The 14,509-nt window shown below is 42.1% G+C and overlaps 1 protein-coding gene across 1 annotated transcript in view; it reads right to left on the bottom strand.

Moving 5' to 3' along the window:
- Positions 1 to 14,509, bottom strand: part of FASN (fatty acid synthase) — a 1,281,817-nt gene that overhangs the window by 1,064,036 nt on the left and 203,272 nt on the right. The window contains exon 6 of the mRNA XM_044068230.1: positions 8,375 to 8,497. Within this exon, the coding sequence (XP_043924165.1) occupies positions 8,375 to 8,497 (123 nt within the window). The remainder of the gene's footprint in view (positions 1 to 8,374; positions 8,498 to 14,509) is intronic.

Consider the following 14,509-nt stretch of genomic DNA (forward strand, 5'->3'; position numbering starts at 1 on the left):
ACAGACACAGACACACAGACAGACACACACACACAGACACACACACACACAGACACACACACACAGACACACACACACACAGACACACACACACACAGACACACACACACACAGACACACACACACACAGACACACACACACACACACAGACACACACACACACACACACACACACACAGACACACACACACACAGACACACACACACAGACACACACACACACACACACACACACACACACACACACAGACACACAGACACACACACACACACACACACACACAGACACACACACACACAGACACACACACAGACAGACTGACACACACACAGACACACACACAGACACACACACAGACACACACACACACAGACAGACACACACAGACACACACAGACAGACACACACACAGACAGACACACACACAGACAGACACACACACAGACAGACACACACACAGACAGACACACACACAGACAGACACAGACACACACACAGACAGACACACACACAGACAGACACACACACACAGACACACACACACAGACAGACATACGGACACAACCAGAAAAGGCTGTCAAAAAAGGTATGCATCAAAATCTGGAAGGTTTAGGATTTTTGCCAGAAGTGTCTGCATAGATGCACACTCCAAAGAATGTTTCCCCAGGTAGATGGCAAATGTTGGAGGCATGATGAGAGAGGTAACTGGAGCATATGTTTTGGGAAGAAAGTGAATTGGCACACTAAAAATTCCTTACAGAGTACTGTCAGGAATACAGGAGAAGCAAATAAAAAACTAAGTAAATTACAGTAGATTCCCTCTTATCCGGTTTCGCTGGGACCGGACCTTAGGCTGGATAAATGAATGGCTGGTTAATCAGAAAAAGCATACAAAACATTTATAGGTTATAAATTGGCTAGAGTAATAAGATTTGTGTTAGTATGCATTTTTCTAATAAATGCAATGTCAAACTCAAATGTCTGTCATTTAGCCAAGGAGGGAGGAGGCAAAAGTGTTCTCCTCTTGCCTTTTGCTAGGACCATGGCAGAAGTTTGAGGGCCAGTTAGAGAAGCCGGATAAGACCTTAGCTGGGATACAGGATAAAGGCTAATTGTGGAGGCTGACAAAAAAACAATTAGACAATAGAAATCAAAATATAAACCAACTTTACTTGAAGTAGTGAATATCGTTATCAGACATAAAACAGGAAGTGTGATCTTTACAAAAGTGTAGGAATAAGTTATAGAAAAAAAGGAAATTATTGAAAGAAAAGGAAATTACGGAAAGAAAAAAGGAAATTACAGAAAGAATACATGTAGAAAAATGTTTTGGAGGGAGAATGAGGTTTAAGAGAAGGCAATTGAAGAATGTATGTAATGTTGGTGAAAAAACACCCTTGCAGGTCCAGCGCCTTTAAACTCCTGGATTCAGATAGATGTGTACAAAGTTCTTTATAATCCACAGGTTATGTTGTAAACAAGAACGTCAATAAACGAAAAACCCAAATTGAAATGTTATTAAGCTTAAAAACAAGCTTTTCGTCGGCGCTCTGCACCAACTTCCTCAGAAGAAAAACTGCACCACACATTTGTCTCACTATAAATACATCACTACTCAGCTCAGATGCGCCCCCTAGCGGCTCCCCTTTAAAAAGCACATAATTACACTGAAATTTTTAACTAAGAAGCGGCCAAAATATTCAACAATTTGGTATCTACTACTCATACCTGCCATCAATGCTGGTAAACCTATAATGCTCAAAATATTGAATGTTAAAGCTACCATAATTCTATATAAATACAAATGATAAAATGTGTCAACCACAAGAAAAATTATAATATATGTTAAAAATAAGTATAAAAGTGGAAAAAAAAATTCCCACAAGTGTTAATATAAACATTGATATAAACAATAAATGGTGAACACAAATATAATGAAAAATGGTGAGACCCAAAAATATGTTCCCAGATGGCATTAAGTCACTCCAGGGGGCTTCACCTCAATAGGCTTCTCAATTTGAGGAAGCAACTGATGGAAAGCATACTGTTAAGTCCAGGTAAATGGTAAGCTTCCAACTTAAGTTGCCACATCAACTCCTTGCATTCTAGTCTTAAAGAATCGGGTCCCCCCATAAACTCTTGGTTTAGCTGATCGATCACTGTAAACAAAAATTCGTGGACTGGGTTATCTAATATATGTTTGGCCAGAGCGTTGTCGACCTTCCCCTTCCTGATGGCATATAAGTGCTCGTATACCCGTTCCTGTAGTTTCCTATCAGTCTTGCTGATTTAGAAACCTGGACAGACCGAACACTGGGCTAAATATACCACCCGATTGCTGGCACAATTGAATCTTCCTTGTATGAAATACTTCTTGTCCCTGACGGAAAAAGCTGAACTTGCTTTTATGTATCTGCAGTACCTGCACATGTTACATTTGAACATCCCAGATCTGGGGGAGGCACCAGCAACTTTGGACTCCAGGATGTTTTTGATGTTAAGGCCCCTCCTGAAAGTAACCTTAGGGGGCGATAAGTCCAAATGCTCCTACTGACTCTGTGGTTAATAACCGCCAATTTTTCTTTATAATGGACACAATGTCCATTGCATCCAAGTTGAATGAAATTACAAAAGCACAACTGAAAGTATCAGACTCACTGACGAGGCAAGGTAAACCTAAAGACCCATCCTCCATATTCCCCAAAATGGGGCGGAAGTGGCCATTGGCCCTCTTCCCCTGCACTTCCAAACTCAATTCTGCGACAAAATTGGCGGGGTACCCTCTGCTTTGGAAATGCTCTACAACACGGGTTTACAATTTTTCACAATTTGATTTTTCCCAACATTTGGTGGATGTTTTGGCTTAAGGATTAACTTTTGTACCCTCCTGTAGAGCTGGTGTTGGGAGGACTATATTGGACCCGAAACTTTTTGTGAGAAAGTTGAACCTGTCACTGTTGTTGGGTGATTCCCAAAAACGCAAGAACCCTTACCACATACCAAGTACTTATAATCCGCCATTACTCCCAGCTGTCGGAATTTTCGAACAATTGTATGATCTTGACATCCGCCACCTCCTCAATTCAAGGCGCCAGGCTCATTTTAATATCACTAAGGAGGAGGGGGCCTTGTTAGAGGCACTCAGGTTTGCATCAGTCAGACTTATGCAACCCGATACGGGAGGGGGATTGGTGGCTATGGATATGAATGACTACAATGACAGGATGTTGGCTATTTTATCTTCTGATACTTATCAGGGGGTTTCTAAGAATGAATTGAACCTTAGTTTGTGCCACATCCGGTCATATTTTGAGGAGATGTTCATCAATGGCGTCATGGATGTGGATGTATACAATTTTGTTTCAGTGGTATCACCTAAAATTCCAGTCTTGTTCAGGAACCCCAAGATACACAAGAACATCTATGATCCACCTATGCAGCAACTGGTCAGTGCCAGGGGAAGCATCACGTATGCAGAGGCCAAGGTGGTGGATGAGATTCTCAAGAAGTATGTGGACAGAGTCCAATACATTTCGAGATTCTTGGGCATTTTTGGAAAAAAAGTGGGTTCTGTTCCATTTAACGCAGAGTGTATTCTCTTGACCATTGACATTGTTGACCTGTATTCATCTATCCCCCATTTGGAGGCGGTTGAGTGGATCCAATTGGAAATGGTTTTCCACCATGCTCCTGCAGAAGAAGTTACAATAGTCAGCGAACTATTGGAGGTTATTCTTACCAGCAACTTTTTTACATTTAATCACCGGTGGTTCCACCAACTGATTGGGGTCCCTATGGGATCGTCCTGTGGAGCCAGTGTGGCCAATTTAGTTATGGCCCGCTGAAAGAGGGTGTTTGTTTTATCTAATTCTTTGGTCCAAGAGAAAGTAGCGTTATACACTAGATTCTTGGATGACATTTTTGTCATCTTCAATGGTACTCTAGATGTTAATAACTTGGTGTCGTTTTTTTAACGGCTCCACAGAATTTTTGAAATTCACATCTGAGTTTGCCATTGACAAGATTACCTACTTGGATGTGGAACTAGAGAAAGATAGGAGCCTTAATCGCTTCATGGCCAGCAAACATCGGAAGCAGACCTTCTCGAATTCTTATTTACATTCTGACAGCGAACACCCATTACATCAAAAGAGGACTATTGTGAAAGGCGAAATTTGTTCGAGCAGCCCGCATGACGTCAAAAGATAAGAAATTTCACGAGGAGTTCAAGTTCATCTTTGTCATGTTGGTCAGCAGAGAGTACCCCGCCAATTTTGTCGCAGAATTGAGTTTGGAAGTGCAGGGGAAGAGGGCCAATGGCCACTTCCGCCCCATTTTGGGGAATATGGAGGATGGGTCTTTAGGTTTACCTCGCCTCGTCAGTGAGTCTGATACTTTCAATTGTACTTTTGTAATTTCATTCAACTTGGATGCAATGGACATTGTGTCCATTATAAAGAAAAATTGGCACTTATTAACCACAGAGTCAATAGGAGCATTTGGACCATTATCGCCCCCTAAGTTTACTTTCAGGAGGGGCCTTAACATCAAAAACATCCCGGAGTACAAAGTTGCTGGTGTCTCCCCCAGATCTGGGATGTCCAAATGTAACAATTGCAGGTACTGCAGATACATAAAAGCAAGTTAAGCTTTTTCCATCAGGGACAAGTAGTATCTCATACAAGGAAGACTCAATAGTGCCAGCAATCGGGTGGTATATTTAGCCCAGTGTTCGGTCTGTCCAGGTTTCTACATCGGCAAGACTGATAGGAAACTACAGGAACGGGTATACGAGCACTTGTATGTCATGAGGAAGGGGAAGGTTGACAACGCTCTGGCAAAACATATATTAGATAACCCAGGCCACGAATTTTCGTTTACAGTGATCGATCAGCTAAACCAAGAGTTTATGGGGGACCCGATTCTTTAAGACTAGAATGCAAGGAGTTGATGTGGCAACTTAAGTTGGAAGCTTGCCATTTACCTGGACTTAACAGTATGCTTTCCCATCAGTTGCTTCCTCAAATTGAGAAGCCTAGTGAGGTGAAGCCCCCTGGAGTGACTTACTGCCATCTGGGAACATATTTTTGGGTCTCACCATTTTTCATTATATTTATGTTCACCATTTATTGTTTAAATCAATGTTAACACTTGTGGGAATTTTTTTCCACTTTTATACTTATTTTTAACATATATTATAATTTTCCTTGTGGTTATTGACACATTTTATCATTTGTGTTTATATATAATTATGGTGGCTTTAACATTCAATATTTTGAACATTATAGGTTTACCAGCATTAATGGCAGGTATGAGTAGTAGATACCAAATTGTTGAATATTTTGGCCGCTTCTTAGTTAAAAATTTCAAAGTGTAATTATGTGCTTTTTAAAGGGGAGCCGCTAGGGGCGCATCTGAGCTGAGTAGTGATGTATTTATAGTGAGACAAATGTGTGGTGCAGTTTGTTTTCTGAGGAAGTTGGTGCAGAGCGCCAACGAAAAGCTTGTTTTTAAGCTTAATAAAATTTCCATTTGGGTTTTTTCGTTTATTGGCGTTCTTGTTTACAACATAACCTGTGGATTATAAAGAACTTTGTACACATCTATCTGAATCCAGGAGTTTAAAGGCGCTGGACCTGGAAGGGTGGTTTTTTCACCAGTTTGTTTTTTGAATTTTTAGAATGTATGTAATGTTGCTTAAATTATGATGTACACTATATGTTCTGCACATTTGTAATTGTAACTTGTCAATACGGTTAGATTACTTTTATATTCATGTTATGTTTGCCTGTGTCAAGTAATTAATTCAATAAAGGTGTTTAACAAAACAGACTTTACTCAATGCTCATGAACAAAAAAATTCTGACCAGTCCACTTTTTGAAGAAAAATCAGGGCTTATGGGATAAAGCCAACTGTGTTCAGAGCTGAGAAGCTTGCATATATCACAGCTGCCCTTAGCTGCACAGAGTTCTTAGTTGTCCAAAATACTACCACCCACATGGCTATTGAATCTCCCCTGTCAGAAACACTTGAAAATGTATCCTAATACAGCTCCTAAAATTAACAACCTCTTCCCATTCTCAGCAGTTTCAGTTCGCACCATAAAACTACAGCACTTCTTGGTTTCACCAACTAATCTTCAGAGATTGTAATAAATTTGTCTCTTCACTGCTCCTTGATTTGTCCAAGAAATTTGATACAAAACGCTTTTAAAACAGACTGTCACTAACACTTTGATCACTCTACCCTCTCCTTGGTTTCATGCCTCTCTCAAATAAGACAAACAGTTCAACAAATACTCATTCTTACCTATCTCAGTAGGGTCCCGCAGGATCCTTACTCAGTCCAACTCAATGATTTACAAACTGCAAAAGGAGCCTCACTTATCCAATACGCAGATGACATCACAATCGCATACTCTAGTAGCGCACTACCCCAGCTTCAGTAAAGAAAGGCATTTACCAATAGTCTCTAGTAAGAAAAAAAATTACACCCCTTAATTTTAATCTTGCTCTTCACACTCCACAGTTGTATTAAATGTAGTAGCAACTTTATTACCTTTGCCATCAACACCATCACTGAAGTAGGTCCCCCACACTAAGCCAGTCTGAATTTTGAATTTTAGGTGTTCATTACTAGTCAGTTTCAATTAGTAGCCGCGGTGGTGCAGTGGTAGCATAGTCGCCTCACAGCAAGAGGTTCTACCGTTCGATTCTTGGCTGGAGCGCCTTCTGTGTGGAGTCTGCATGTCCTCCTCTCGGTAGAGTGGCATTCGAAAGACATGCGTAGGGCGTACCTTTGAAGGTTGGGCGTCAAGCTGGCACCTCAAAAATCTACTGCCAATCATTAGCAGACCGGAGTTCTGCTGTGGCGATCCCTAACTAGGAAAAGCCAAAAGAATATTACTAGTCACTACTTTCACTTACAGCAAGTAATCAGAAAACACAGGTTGCACCTCCTTTCATACCTCTCAACTGTACAGATTTTTGCAGAATGTCCAGATTCTCTCATATTTTTAGTCTTTTCCTCATAAAATTTGAGATTTCCTAGAAAATCATTGAAAACTGAACTAAATAACACTATACAACACACTTGAGTTTTCAGACTTTATATCCTTCAGAAAATACACAATTATGCAAAATCTCTTATTCTAGCAACTTAAGTTTATAGGAACAATATTTAAATGCTGCCCCTATTTTTGGCCCTTTATCCCCCCCACCCCCATTTTCTGGCTTTGTCCAGATTTCTTGCATTGAGAGGTACCCATCTATACTGAATTAAGTTAAAAATGGCCAAAACAAAAAAAAAAAAAAAAAAAAAAAGAAAAACTGCCCTCAGCTTACCTACGTTCTCCATTATATTAGATATGCAGCCAACAAACAAATCTAGCCCTGATACAACTCCAATGGCCAAAACAAACTATCCATCACCCAATTAGCTTTAGTCCATAACAAATTTCTGAACTGCCCATCCTAAATATCTTCTCCATACTATGCCATTACACTCAACAGATAAACCCTTACCTACCTTAAAACTCGTGCTCCTGTACAGATCCTGGTTAGGAGTCGGGACAAGCTACCTCTCTTCCAACCTAGCCAGCTACACTGCCCCTCTCATAACCATATACCTACTACCCTAAACTGTACTAAAAGTTTGGAACACTGGTAAAGGGCGTTTGTAAGAAACCAATTAATTCTTCACTCAAATCAACTTCCCCATTTCCTTTTAACACCTCCCCCAACCCAATGCTCCGCTCTTTTCCATTTGCTGTATTTCAGTAGTACATCTCAGAACAGTACACCTAAATATAACAGATGTCTCCTAGCCCCTAGCTAAATTACTTTACAAAAGCACGTCTTTCTGCTCTTGCTGATATACTCCACTGTATTTAGTTTAGAGTCAATTCTTAGTTTGTGTGAAAGCAGGCTATTTTTATATAGACCACAGAGCTTCAAGTTTAACCCCACCCTCTTGCTGTTACCTTCTATAGTATTACGGTTATATCATTCTGTACTTTTAATATGCTATACTGTTGTACACTGGAGCTCTTCTCAGGTCAAAATTCTATAGTATTAGGTTTATATCATTCTGCACTTTTAATATGCTACACTGTTGTACACTGGAGCTCTTCTCAGGTGAAAAAGGGACACTGCTGCCCAATCAAAAGCAAACAAAATAATCCTTTCTATATATCCAGGGCCATGTGCTGAATATTGCACACTGATGTACTGCAGTAGTGATCTTCTTTCAAAGGTGAAAGTGCCACAGCAAACAGTTAACCGAAACTCAAAACTCACTGATGCCAGCAAGCATTACAAAGTGATCCATTAAGTTAAAACTTCAACTTTCAACAATTTATGCAGGCACCCACCTTGCTCTTTGTAGCCATCCGTGTTGCTCCCTGCATTAACCACTGTAGCATAAACTCTTTTGGCCATAGACCGCCTCATTAGGAGGACAGCCACTGCAGCTTCAGAACGACAATAACCATCACCTGGGAACAGAAAAAAATAGCACAGCAGAATCAAGTTCTGTGATTTATGAAGTTAACAGGCAGAATAATCTCTTGCAAACTATGTAACAAACTTATCCAAGATTTATCCCCCCCACCACACCACCACACACAGCCACTTTCTGCAGACATCTAGAACAGTAGGACTCTGCAGCAGTTACAGATCAGATAATATAACACAAAGCTGTACCAAGATAACATATGCACCCAGTAAATGAAGCAATAAGTACTACTCTTTGATAAACTTTGTGCAAGACCACATAGGACTATTCAGAGCACCAGTATCATGTGCCACAGAACAGGTAAGGAAATGGAACTGCAGGTGCCGCTCTGTCCTCAAATGCAACTACCACCATTAGGTCAAGAAAGAAAACAATGCCAATTAGTAACAGCCCCTTCACTTTACCACACACAAAGGCAAAAAGCCTAAGAGGTGCGCTCACATTTCTGTTAATCATTTTTACAGATCTGAGTTTTTGGCTGCCGAGATTTGCCTGCAAAAATCAAACGACAAGCTGATTTAAGTATACTTTTCTCTGCACTTATTTAAGATTAGATATTTGTAGATATTTGTTTAACTGAATATTGTGCTCTGTCTATCTGCAGTAAGTCCCCCCCCCCCCTGTTGTGGTGTTAATCTTGTTGGCTTTGGAAATGCCCGCCCCTGCTGTAAAACTGTTTTTGGACACTCCTGGGCCCAACTCATTTGCTCACTCAGAGTACAATTTTGATTTCAGACGCTCCTACCAGTCCCATCTCATCTGCTGTGTATAGAAAGAGCACTTGGGAAAGACATCCCCTAAAGTATTTTAATCTGCTCTCTTCCCCTCCCTCTCTCCTCAAAAAAAATTTCCAAGCTTGTTCTCGGCCTTTCCTTTAACTAGTCTAGTCCATATACAGATTTGCTGTATCCAGGAGTGTTTGTAACCTTCTGAGCCCTCAAGCCTGTGTTGGACAGAAGCCTTCTAGTTTAATCAGTGGGAGTGGTAAGCACTAGGTAGCCTACCACAACAGGAGTGGTTTCTAGCCCAGAAATTATATAGTTTATTGGCCGTTTGGGCAGTTTCTCCATCTCTTTCAACTTTCTGGTTTAAAAGCCCGTGTTTGCACTAGTTCCCGCCTTTCCTGCAACTAGTCTAGTCCAGATACAGATTTGCTGTATCCAGGACTGTTTGCAAGCTTCTGAGTGGTGCCAAAAAGTTTGCTCTTCAATTTTTCTCTTAGATCTGCTAGTTCTCTCCTCTCCTGCACTTTTGCTAGCTTAGCCTAGCACTTTACCAGACTTCCTGTAGCAATTGTAGCACACAAAAGCACTACCAGCGCTAAACATTCTACAAGGAAATGAGTCCAGTACTTAATGCCAACCTCTCCAAGCATGTCTAAAAGGTAATTTCCCTGTGCTTTCTCCTATTAACCTGGTGAACTTGGGCATCCTGAGGCAATGTAGCAACTGCCTCATGTACACTGCCAACCCTCTCCTTACTTCCCAACACTCAGATTTGTGAGAGATGCACTTGTATATCCAAACTGGAAGCCACGCACTCTCCAGCCAAAACCAGAATAGCTGGTAGAAAGGTCACTTGCACCACACCACATGTAACACACAGCCCTCCAGAACACACACCAGCACTGCCTTCACAAAAAAAGTACAGTTTTGTACCTACCATAAATGTAGATGTCCGAGAGGTATGCATCTGCAGTCCTAACATATGTTTTGTCCTGCCTCAGGCAGCCCTTCGGTCGGCCGGATTCCAAAGTCTGGGTCTGGCCTCGGCTGATGTCGCACTTCACCCGACGTCATAGCTGCTGTGAATTGGGTATAAAGGCATCAGCCGACGCCATTTTCCTCAGTGTTTCTTGCCCCAGATGCCAGGTGCCCTCTAGGAAGGCTAAACTTGGATAAATGCAAAAGATTCCAAATAGTAGAGAGCAAACAATTATAAGCATGTATGTACATATATACAAACAAATACACCATAATATAGCTAGCTGGGGGAATCTAAGAAGGGCAAATACCCTAGGAGTACCACAGAGGGGAAGGAGGGTGGGTAATCCTGACTGCAGATGCATACCTCTCTGACATCTACATTTATGGTAGGTACAAAACTGTACTATGTCCTTCAAGGATGCATCTGCAGTCCTAACATATGGGTAGAATACCATAGCCAAACTGGGGGAGGAGGCACTAAGATGATTATGGTGTAGTTAAGATCCCTTGCAAAACAGCAGTTGCAAAACCTGCTCGGGATCTGGAGTATAAAGGTAGATTATAATGCTTGGCAAATGTATGCACGGAGATCCAAGTAGCAGCTTCTAAAATGTCTTTGGTAGCCACTCCTCGTAGGAAAGCTGTAGTAGTGGCTGTAGCCCTTGTGGAGTGAGGCCTGATGTTTTCTGGAGTTGCCTTTCCATGAAAAGAATAACAAAATCTAATGCAATTTCCTATCCATTTTGAGATTGTCTGTTTTGAAATTGCTTTTCCTTCCATTCCTGTTGCATATGCTACCAGAAGCTGGTCAGTTTTTCTGTTGGTCTTGGGTCTGTCCAGATAGTAGCGCAACTGCCTGTGCACATCCAAGGTATGCAGTAGTCTTTCCCCCCTGTTCTATGGGTTGGGGAAGAATGTTGGTAGGTGGATTGCTTGGTTCAATGATACCCTGGAGACCACTTTTGGCATAAAAGTAGGGTTGGTTCTCAAGGACACTCTATCCTGATGGAAGATAAGGAAGTGCTGTACTGCCATTAATGCCTGTAATTCAGAAACCCTTCTTGCTGAAGTGATTGCAAGCAGGAAAGCAGTTTTCCAAGATAAGAACTGTAATTCTGCTGTTGCTGCTGGCTCGAAAGGGGGAAGTGTTAACTTTTCCAGCACAAAGTTAAGGTCCCATGTAGGCAAAGGTGGCTTCCTTGGAGGCTTTACATTTTTAATTCCTCTCAGAAACTGCCTGAGTAGAGGATGAGAGAAGACTGGAGGATCCAGGTTTTATTCTGCTGATATTGCTGATGCATGAATCTTAATGGAGGAGTAAGACAGGCCATTGTGGAAAAGTTCTGCTAAATATTCCAGGATGTTAGCTATGTTTGCTAATGATACATTTTCCCCTTTTGCTGCACTCCAAATGTGGTATCTTTTCCATTTGGCTGAATAAGTCTTCCTTGTGGAGGGTCTGCGAGCCTCCAGGATAATGTTCTTAACCCTCTGAGATAAATCTGGGTTATTTTGTTTTATGTAATGTTCCAGGCAGCTAGCTGCAGTGTTTTCAAGTTTGGATGTAGGATCTTGTAGTTGTTCTGTGTTAGCAGTAAAGGAACTAGAGGTAGAGGCCATGCGTGTGTCCGAGACATACTCCTCAGTAGCGGGTACCAATGCTGCCTCGGCCAGTCTGGAGCTATCAGAATGATCCTTGGGTGATCTTCTTTGATCTTCAGTAGCACTTTGTGCATCAAAGGAAGAGGTGGGAATGCATACGCTGTCAGGTTTTCCCAACTAAAGGATAGGGAGTCCACCTTCCAAGCAAGAGGGTGGTATGTCCTTGTGCAGAATTTCCTCAATTGGTGGTTGTGTGGGGATGCGAACAGGTCTATTTCTGGTAGTCCCCATTTCTTTGTAATGGTTCTGAAGATGTCTGGATGCAGCATCCATTCGTGGGCATCTGTGGTAGTTCTGCTTAAGGTGTCTGCTAGTATATTTTCTTTTCCTGGCACAAATTTTGCCTGGAGTTGAATGTTGAGGTTCAGGGCCACATTCCACAGGTCCATTGCCATCCGGCATAGTGGATATGAGTGTGTTCCTCCCTGTTTGTTGATATACCACATGACTGTGGTGTTGTCCGTCTTTATCAGCAAATGACCCTGTTGAAGAAAAGGTCTGAATGTCTGTAGTGCCTGTTTCACTGCCAGCATCTCTTTTCGATTTATGTGAAGGTTCAGCTGGTCTTGTGTCCATAGGCCTTGTATACACTTGTCCACCATGTGTGCCCCCCAGCCTAGGTCTGAGGCGTCCGTGGTGATAGTCTGGCTTGGGTGAGGTTTGTGGAAAGGCAGTCCTCTGTTCATCTGACAGGCCTGAGCCCACCACAGGAATTCTTGTTTCAGGCATGGGATTATTGGAATCTGGGCTTCTAGACTGTGCTTGTGTTGAGACCATACATTCCTTAGGTACCATTGCAACTTCCTCATATGCAGTCTGGCATGTGGTATCAATATTATGCAGGATGCCATGTAACCCAGGGCTTGCAGGACATTCCTTGCTGTAAGCTGGTTCTGTGTTGTTAATGCCATGAAATAGAGTGGTAGTTGCTTTTGCTTTTCTGCTGTGAGAAATGCCATCTGATTTGATGTGTCCAGTTCTGCACCCAAGAATGTTATCCTTTGGGATGGTACCAGCCTTGACTTTTTCATGTTGACTGTGTATCCCAGGGCTTGCAGTAGTTGTATAACCTTTTCCAAATCTTTTGTTAATTTGGTCTTGTTGTCCGCTTGTATTAGGCAGTCGTCCAGGTATGGGTAAATCTGAATTTCCTGAAGCCTGAAATGAGCAATTACTGATGCCAGGCATTTCGTGAATACTCTGGGCGCAGTAGATAAGCCAAAGGGCAATGCTGAGAATTGATAATGCTCTGATCCTGCAAGAAATCTGAGGTATCTTCTGCAATCTGGTCGTATAGGGACGTGCAGGTATGCCTCCTTGAGATCTAGAGTCACCAGCCAAGACTCCTTGCCCAGCATGGGAAGAAGTTGCTGTAGGGTCAGCATTTTGAATTTTGGAACAATGAGATATGTGTTCAGAGCGGACAGGTCGAAAATAGGCCTCCATTGGTTTTCTTTTCTTGGTACCAGGAAAGGTCTGGAGTAAAATCCTTGCCCTTGTTCCATGGGAGGTACCTTTTCTATAGCTCTCATCTTTAGTAGGTGGTTGATTTGTTCTAGAGCATTTGTTTTTTGGTTTGGTGGTAGGTTTGGCATTCCTCTCTTTTTTGGTAGAGTGTGGAAGTGAAACCTGTAGCCTTTGTCTATTGTCTGTAAAATCCATTTGTCTCCTGTAATGTAATGCCAGTTTACGGAAAATAAGGCTAGCTTTCCGCCTAAGGGTGCTTCCAGTTGTTCCCTGGTAGGCGGTATCAGAGCCAAGTCATTGTGTCTGTCCTGTGGAAGTGGTCATAGCTGGATCTGTGGCAGTACTTCTCTGGTTGTTAGGCTGCCACTGACGTCCCCTGTAGGCACCTCTGGATTGACCTCTGCCTCTTGGGCGCCTATTTCTGCCTCTCTGTGCTTTGGAGGTGTCTGGAAAGGACCAATTCTTCGAAGGCCAATTTCTACTAAACCTTGGAGGCTGGACCTGTAAGAAATCCTTGACCGTTTGAACAGATTTTGCTTTTTCTTCCACCTTCTTTAGCACCTGCTGTGCAGGGGAACCAAACAAACTTTGTTTCTCCAAGGGAGCATCTAGAAGTTTTGACTTTACATGGTCTGGTAAGGATTGTTCTTTTAACCATGCATGCCTTCTAATCACTGTTCCAGTCATAGCTGATCTAAAGGAAGCTTCCAGTGCATCATAGCCGCATTTTAAGGAATGATTACTGACCTGCTGAGTGTTATGTACCAAATCCTGAAGGGACTTGCGGTCTATAGGTTCAGGAGAGGACAGTTTTTTATTTAGCTAGTCTAACAAAAATTCCTGATACTGAATCATGTGGAATTGACAGTTTAAGGCCCTAGCCAAAAGAGTAGCAGAAGTATAAACTTTTTTACCCCATCTCTCTAATGCTCTAGATTCTCTTTCAGAGGGGAGGGGGTTTCTGGCAGAGGCAGCTGCTACAGCTTTGGGGCCCTGTGAAATGGTTTCAGGATCTGCAATAGGAGCCTTATACAAGTGAAAGTGGGTGTCCGGGACCCTGTAATATCTATCGGGCTTGGCAGGGGCCGGGGGAAGAGAGTCAGGGGCAGTACAAGCATCATTATATGCATCAACAACTGTTAGTACTAGAGGAATGG

The sequence above is a fragment of the Protopterus annectens genome, chromosome 4.part0 (genome assembly GCF_019279795.1).
Source record: "Protopterus annectens isolate FY-2018-M chromosome 4.part0, PAN1.0, whole genome shotgun sequence".
Lineage (NCBI taxonomy): Eukaryota > Metazoa > Chordata > Ceratodontiformes > Protopteridae > Protopterus > Protopterus annectens.